Source organism: Nematolebias whitei, chromosome 6, assembly GCF_014905685.2.
Source record: "Nematolebias whitei isolate Nwh7 chromosome 6, NemWhi1, whole genome shotgun sequence".
Lineage (NCBI taxonomy): Eukaryota > Metazoa > Chordata > Actinopteri > Cyprinodontiformes > Rivulidae > Nematolebias > Nematolebias whitei.
The window spans coordinates 28,673,589-28,682,157 of record NC_056503.1 but is presented as its reverse complement, the minus strand read 5'-3'; the positions used below and the strand labels follow the sequence as shown (position 1 = coordinate 28,682,157).

At 38.0% G+C, this 8,569-nt stretch overlaps 1 protein-coding gene across 1 annotated transcript; it reads right to left on the bottom strand.

Moving 5' to 3' along the window:
• Window positions 1-358: 358 nt before the first annotated feature.
• Window positions 359-3,328, bottom strand: LOC119411220 (rho guanine nucleotide exchange factor 12; the record flags this gene model as incomplete). Its single annotated transcript, XM_037678152.1, is given in 6 exon segments — window positions 359-493; window positions 694-801; window positions 2,288-2,365; window positions 2,678-2,847; window positions 2,940-2,997; window positions 3,223-3,328. Coding segments are annotated over 6 exon segments (588 nt in total), but the record flags the coding sequence as incomplete, so codon positions are not given.
• Window positions 3,329-8,569: the final 5,241 nt, after the last annotated feature.

Here is an 8,569-nt window from a genome sequence, read left to right as displayed (position 1 = left end):
TTAAAGCCTAAAGAACTTTCATATTTTGTCCAATTTACTTTGGAAGTCTTAACTAAAAAGAAAATAACTTATAATAATAAATATGATAATATGCATGCTTGTATGTATATATATGTCAAATATATATAAACATCCATCCATTATCGTCCACTTCCTAGGGAGGTGCTTCAGGCAAATCAAAATAAATTGACAATTAGATTGTACTAACCGGTGTACTTTGGTTTCTAAACACATGACTCAATACAAAATGTAGACTACACCACTGAATAAAAGAGTTAAATTGCAACATACACAAGCAAATGAAGTGACTGAATAACTACTGTTAGGAGAGTAAGGACAATCAGAGGAGTTAATATACCAGGTCAGTTCCATCCTCTGCCTCTGGGGAGTGGCAGGAGTTGAAGCTGTTCCTGGGAGTGCTTTTTGGGCTGGCGCAAGAGGAGTCTTTTGGACAGTGGCTATCAGGAGATACGGGTCCAAGCGTGTGAGATACCTGGGTGATAAATGGAACATTTTTAATAGTCTTTAAATAATTGCAAAACACTAAAGGGCAGCTGGCAAAAGTGCCCTAAATCTAAATGCAGAATAAATAGATGCTTTTAAAATGCGGACTGGTGTTCTCTATGAAGAAGCTCTGTGATTTATTCAGCAAGCTGTAAGAAGCTCAGACTTCTTTATATTATGATAACTTACAGGAGTGCTGCTCCAGGAAAGGTCTGTGCTGTTATCTCCTTTAGGGGCAAGTGCACAATCTGTCTCTATGATGCTACCATTGTCTTCATCTCCACCTGAAACAGCCTCCTGTGGATTCACAGACAGACACAAGCTTTGTAACAAGTATTGGCTAAAAATTAATGTATGACCTTTACATTGTATCACGTTTTGTTATTGTGAAATGTAAGTGATTTGTAGACAACCAGTACAATGATGCACATTACGGCACAAAATAGTGTAATAAAATAAGCTGTCATGCAGACACAAAAGAGCGGCTTCATCCTCTGATGAGAACAGGGTTCATGTTTGTCTGGAATGACCTTCAAAAGTGCTACATAAAATTAAACAAAGACTGCTTTGGGTGTTTCTGATAGACCTCCGTCTGTGAATTTCCTGCTCTGGGGGCTAAATTTGCAAGTTGGTACCTGTGTTGTCCCTGTGGCCTTGAAGAGCTGACCCTGCAGCTGAGGAATGTGTTTTGTTGCTTCCTGAATGTCTTTCAGTAGTTTGGGGGAGGGGTTCCTGTTGTATTTCTCTTTCATTGCCTAAAAGGTGAGATGAGTAATCAAAAGGAGAACAGGAACAGTAGGCCAATACATATGTAGACTCTGGGTAATCTATTTATTTGAGGTAAATACTTCAAAATGAAACGAGCTGCATAACAAGTGTACACAAAGCAGCTGCTTCCTAACCATTAAATATGATCCAATAAGTTTTTTTTTTAATTCAATTTAATTCAATTCAAAAATACTTTATTAATCCCAGATGGAAATTAAATAATAAGGACATTGCAAAATTGTCTAGAGCATGGGTCTGCAACCTTTATCAAAAGAGCCATTTTTACGCCTTCATTCAGTAAATTAAAAGTGTCCAGAGCCGCAACAACCTGCTACAACTGTGATTATCAAGTGGTGGCCTGTGGACCGCTTTACATTTGTTGGAGGGGGCTTTTGTGGCCAGTAGGAGCTACATATTTTAAAGTTAAATATATCTAATAATTTTTAACACTTATTGATATTTTTACAATTTAAAACAAAATAAAAGACCATATTATTGTAAAGAAGGAAAAGATAAAGTTTTATTTTATTTTTTTTACCATTTTTTTTTAAATTTATTTAAACAAACTATGAACTATGCAGACCTAAGTGATTTTTTTTAATTGTTGAAAAAATAAGTATAGAAATAAAACATAAAGTGAGTATTTCACTCCTTGTATTAGTTCTAGTAATGGCATATTTGCAAAAGAAATGACCAAAACGCTGAAAAATTAAAACGGCTAAAACTAGCGTTATTATCGTTTGTATAACAACCGTTAAAATTCAGTTTTATGTTAGTTTTGGTCAAAGCTTTAAAGAGCCGCTGCAGAAGGACCAAAGAGCTGCATGTGGCCCCAGAGCTGCAGATTGCAGACCCCCGGTCTAGAGGATTTATACGCATAACTGTGTCAAAACTACAGCAAAGCTTGTCATCCTTGATTTAAAAAAAAAAAAAAAAAAAAAAAATCTCATTTTTAAAACAGTTTTGAAACAAAAAAAAAAAAAAAAAGGAAAGCAATGATCATTGTTATGCTAACCTGCAGCTCCTGCTGTTCTTTTGAGAATTTCTTTTGCAAAACATCAGCCCTCTGGTTGCAGGCACTGCTGTTCAGATCCTGAGGGGAAAAATCAAATGTGATTTCGTCTAAGCAGCTAAACAAAATACAAGTTGAAAATACAGACATTTATTCGACACTTAAATCTAACCCCCTAAACAGATTTAATTACTTCAACAATGTAATTCAGAAGAGAAGGTGTCACTTTGAAGTCTAGAGATTTTAAAAGAGAGACAGAGAATAGAACAACATAATAAATGTTTTTAGATGAGACTGAGGAAACAGGATGAACTACGGGGACCAATTAAGTGACAGAAAAGGCAAACAAATTAATTAATTAATAAATAAACAAGTATCACATATCAGCAGTACCCAGGGTTGTAGTGAGGAGAGGCAGTTCAGTGGACTGTATGGGCGTTCAAATGCTGGAGAGTTTGGAGAGGATAGGCTGATACCCAACATCTCATGTTCTGCTTCAGGCAATGGAACCTGGGCGAGTCCTGGAGGGCGCCCCAAAACCGTGAGGGCCACATAAGAGCCCGCTAAAATAAAACAAAGGGAATTACTAGAATTATCCTTTTTTTAACTTCAAAATGTGGTTTTGAAGTAAAACAAAATAAACAAAGGAACTAACATTTGATAAGTTCCACCACTTCAGTGTGATTCGAATGTGTAACAAGGGTCCCGTTAACCTGGAAGAAAAATACAGAATACCATTTCAAAATAAAATCAACCAATTCACATGCCAAAAACACAATATTCAAGGTTCAGTTCCACAATTTGAGACGATATACCGCTAAATAGTGGAAAAACAATTGACTAAATGTCCAGAAGGTGGCAGCCTTCAACCTCTTCATGGATGCAGAAAGGCCAGGGACAGTTGCAGTTAAAGAAACAGAAGCAAATAAATACAACACCTTAATGATCCTGTCTCCTGTCTGAACACCTGCCCGCATCGCAGCCCCATCTGGCAAACACAAAGACAAAAAAAAAAAAAAGAAAACAAAAGAAACTGATTTAACTCAATAGACTGAAAAATAAGGGGAGGATGGAAACCAGAGGAAACTGAAAGAGATTTTGGGGAAGAGGTGTGAAAGAGTTAAAAGACATGTTGCTTTAGGGTGAACCTGCTAATATTTCCATACAGTGCAAACACAATATTGCTCTGACACACCACATGTGGCAAAGTGACTATTTTGAAAGCCCATAACAGTGGTTACATTACAAGAAGGACCTGTTTCACAGCTCCACCCCAAACAAAGGGATTTAGGCGTGTAGACGGGTTATTATGAGAGCCACGTCTGGCTCTACAGTCAGCAGTAGCTGTAGCACTTTGTAAACCAAAACAAAACACAGAGGCTTCTGGCAGCAACGACCAACAGATGCAGCTGCATCGACAAGCTTGTGGACAGATGTGCCACAGCAAGCAGCCACTGCCCTTATCTTCATCTAATGTAATGTGCAACACAATCAGTGCTGGAAGATTAACAACATGCCAGCTTCTAGCAGATCAGTGTTGTCTGAGTTACCTAATCACATTAAAGAGCGCAATATTTCCACAAATATTGCCTCCTAGCTGTAGCAAGTCTTAACTGTAGCTATGATCTAATGACGAGGAGAGACATGTTCTCAGTCTAGCATTAGGATAAAAATAATTCCAAAACATGGGCCCATCTGAACTGTACAAACGTCCCCGTTACCTCATGAGAACCCAAGTTCAAACAGCCCTTGTTAAGTCATATCAGCTAGAACCTTAAAAAGAATGCTATGATTATTAGCTGAAATTAGAATAGAGAGCATAGTGGTCAGAGTTCCCAGCGTTTCATGAAAACACAAATCCCTGAGTTTTTTCCTGAGTTTTCCGAGTAAATCCTAAAAATTCCAGGAGATATTTCAAACGAGACACTGAGAACTTAGATGGTGGACAGCGGCACACCCAGAGATGATAGCAAGCATACTGTAGCCTACATTATGTGCATTCATCAGTCATTCCTAATAATTATATTGTATAACCAGATACTAAAAAGCCACCATAGCCATTTAGTAGGAAACATGTACTATGTACACTGTAGAAGCAGAATATGGACTCAATGATACTAGCATTAATACATGTACACATCAAAATCCCAGAAAGATGATCTTTTAATCAGCAGATCAGCGTTAATGAGTTTTCTCATTATTTTTTCTTTCAAACTCCCAGTTTACCATATCTGGAAAAGGTCAAAGTTATTTTCCAGGTTTTCCCTTATTTCCTGAGTCACTGGCATTACTTGCTGTTGTTTTCTGTTGTGTGTTGACTCTTACAAATCAAATAAACAAACCACATCCTGCATTGCTATTAAATGGTGAATAAATCCCATTTATATATCTAAATGTAAGCATATTACTCTGACAGAGAACATTTCAGTTGCTCCACAAGCTACAGGAAGTACTCTCTACATAAACACTGGATTGATAATGAGGATTTTATCCAGCTGTCGAGACATATTGAATGTCAGATCCTTAAAAGTAAAACTAGACTTACGCTGATCATTTCTACATTTGAAACATATTTTAAATAGAAAGTGAAAAAAGTTCATGCATGAATGATTAAATTACTTTTTGATTTGAACCAGCAACAAAAGCCATAAAGGACAGTTGAACGCTGCCCAGAATCAATGACAGTGCAACAAAAGTCCTTGAGCAGTTCCTTCCTCTTCTTTTTCTCTCCGCCGCTGTACAGACCATGTGGTGCATTTTCTGCAGCTGATAACAGGACTACATCATCCTCTACTGACAGTTTGGAAATAAAAAGGGCCTCAGAAGCGTCCTACATCGCTAATGTACAATAGAAGCTGCATCTTCACTGAAACTACTAATAAGGAAATGCAGCATCCTGTCAAAAATAAAGTATCAAATGTGAACGAGCTGCAAAGATTCTTCCAATTCCTAGTCATATCTCTTTGGCCCCCACCCCCAAAAAGAAATACAATAAAAAACAAAGTCAATGCAGCAGTCATGACTATTATATGTGGTTGTTTCTCCTTTTACATTCAAAACTGGAGTTTACCTTCTTTGACCAGCTGCACAAACACAGGGTTGTCACCACTCACTGTGAGCCCAAAGCCATTTTCATCTTTCTGGATGATTACGCATCGCTGGACCAGACCTGCATGTGGGACAAACAGGACAGAGAGACAAAATACAGTATGATCACAAAGGCCAGGGACCCACTACAAAAAGTTCATTAGAAATAGGCAACAACCATTCAGAGAAAATGAAACTAGGCATCGTACTTGTTCTCATTGGTGAAACTACGCAAAGCCAAAATATAACAATTTTGGAATATGTACAGTTGGGGATTTTACAGAGTAAACATTTTTTAGGTGACAAAACATTTTGTTTTTAGAAAGATGGTCTGCTGAGTTTCACATCCCTATATACATGAATAAAAAAATGCAGCTTTTTGTTTTTGTTCCTCCTACCCTATTAGGTAAACTGAGACTCGTCTAAAAAGAGAGACTTCTGCAGTCAGTATGATCCAATCCCTCCGTCAAGCTGTAAGCGTAAATATGAAGTTAGTTTTAAACTCTTGAACCAATCGTTTAACTTCAACAACTGACCTCCATAACACTGGGACTTAGGATAATGAGTGTGCACTGTAATGACGGCTTGCTGCCCATAAACGTTTTCAGAAACAAGTATTATTTTGTTTTCTATTTAGAATAGAAAGTTTTGCACTGTCAACAATCGTATCATGTTATCAAAAAACAGATTTAAACAAGAGTACCGCACAAGACACATTATACGCCAATTATTGATATTTTAAATATAAATAAACATAATATTTTACACCAATACAGCAATCTATATCAATGGCCTGGACAAGCAAATACCTTGTATAACCTTCTACCTTGATTTGTGACCTTGACCTTAGAGCTGGAGTGATGACAAGCATATACAGCATGCTTAGTGGTGGTATAAATGTACATCAAGCTCATTTCATTATCTTCAGTGGATCAAAAGTTATGATCCGGACAAGCAAAGACCTTGTTTTAACTTTAACCTTGACTTTGTAGCTGGGTGATGAAAGGTGTGCACGACACTCCGTTTCGTGGTGATGCATATGTGTATAAAGTTTCATTGAATTACAAGCAGATCAGATTGTATGGGTGGGACAAGAGAAAGTTTATGGATGTACAGATGAAAACCATACCATAATTTGTCTGCCTTTCAACAGACATTTAAACAAGTTAACATTTTTTAAATCGTCTACGTTTGTTAATATTGAAAACTCATTTATAAAATCAGACCCTTCTGATACTTGTTCCACACACAGCTCTGAATGAGGAACATTAGTTCTCAGGTTCATTAGGCAGCAATTCATTCATTCTTTTGTCTGGGTGACACTAAAAAGACTGTCTCTTCAGGAATGGACAAAAAAAAAAGCAAAATACAGTAGTCCCTCACTATTTTGCGGTTCGACTTTTGCGGACTAGCTCTATCGCAGTTTGTGAACGTACAGTCCATAATATTGTGCAATGAATAAATAAACTGGACATCATTAACTTCATGCAGACTTTCTCACTTGTACATTTTCATCTTTAAATCACTTCTTGGTCTGTTGCCTTCATACATCTCCTCCTTCATGTCTCTGCGTGAGTGCAGCTACAGCGTGCGCTCTCAGGACATCATTACCTGCAGTGTTCCCTCAGTGCGAACTGAACTAGGCAAAAGGGCCTTCTCCTACTCTGCTCCTGTTTCTTGGAATATCTTACAAAAAGATCTGAAGCTCTCGACCTTGACCTCTCCAAGTGGTTTTAAGAATCTGTTGGACTCCTGGCAGGGACCAATGCAGACATGTTCCTGTTTTTAGTTTTTTACAATCACCTTAGAATCTAGCTGTTTTTTGTTACTTTTATTTCTTTTTACTTTTCTTTTTTTTTGCCATCCTATTTGTTAAAAAAAAAAAAAAATTGTATGACTTTTTACAACTGTTTATTGTTGTCGCTGTTGTCCATTGTGTCATCATTCTTTGTTGAAATCAGGTCTCTCTTGTAAATGAGTCCTCAAGGCTCAATGGGATTTACCTGTCTAAATAAAGGTTGAATGAAAATTGTACAGGACACGATTATCAACTTTAATATTACTCACATGATTGAAACAGTACTGTATCCAGTACTGTACAGTAAAAGGTTAATGAAAAAACACTTTGGACAGGCGCCACTATTTTAGTAGTTTTCTCTCACTAAACCTACACTGTATTCCCACTCTTAATGACATTTCCCAGAAGTCAACAGGGCCCTGCCCAGAAGCCTTGTTCCCTTCTGCTAAACAACTAGAGGGAAAGTTTTGATCTGATCGTAAATGTTTGGCGCTTATTACAGTGACTTCGGCACCCAGCAGATGCAGAAAGAGCCGCATGGAACCCACCAAACCCGAGAAGAACCGGAGCAGAACCAGACCTCCAGACCCATTGGTGAATCTTGAGAGTTAGCCGACCCACACGGACCTCTGAGCGGGATGCGCTGGTAAGTAAAATTTATTAGCAACATATAAGTATGTTGTTAAATTTAGTACGTTTAAGAATTGACAACATTGATTGTGGGCTTCGTCGCTGCAGGGTATGTCTGCAGAAACAAACTGAGTTGAATTGAACAATCGGACCCGAACCGAGAGCCGCTGCTGTTCTGCAGAGTTAAGTAAAATTTAGTAGCTACTTTACTTATGTTGTTAAAATGATGTAGGTTTGAGAGTTTAGAACACTGCAAGAATGTGGGAAGGTATCCTGATGCATGCTCAATAATCCAGGTAGAAAAATCTAAAAAAGTTAAATCTGGTCCTCTGGACATTAAAAAACAACAACAAAAAAAAAAAACAAAGCAATTCAACAAAAAAATGTAGAAACGTTTCGTCTCTCATCCGAGAGACTTCCTCAGTCTGAGGTGCTGTATTCAGCTCAGTCTCTTAAATAACACCGTCTCAGAGTGGATCAACCAGTTTGCTGCTGACAACCAAAACCAGCTGATCACATGCTCAAGAAGGACCATCAGCCTAACAATGGATCATTAGCACACTGATGGCTGTTTACTGTTCACAGAGGGCTGAGTGATACTAGCAATAACAGCATTGTAAGAGGGGGACAGTTGAACCCGGAGGCCTCCACCCCTGTTTAACGATGGACGATTTCTTTTCACAAAGATGGCCTCCTTTACTCCTCTCTCAAACCATTGTTCCTCTCTGTCCAGGATGTGAACATCTTCATCCCTGAAAGAGTGACCGCTG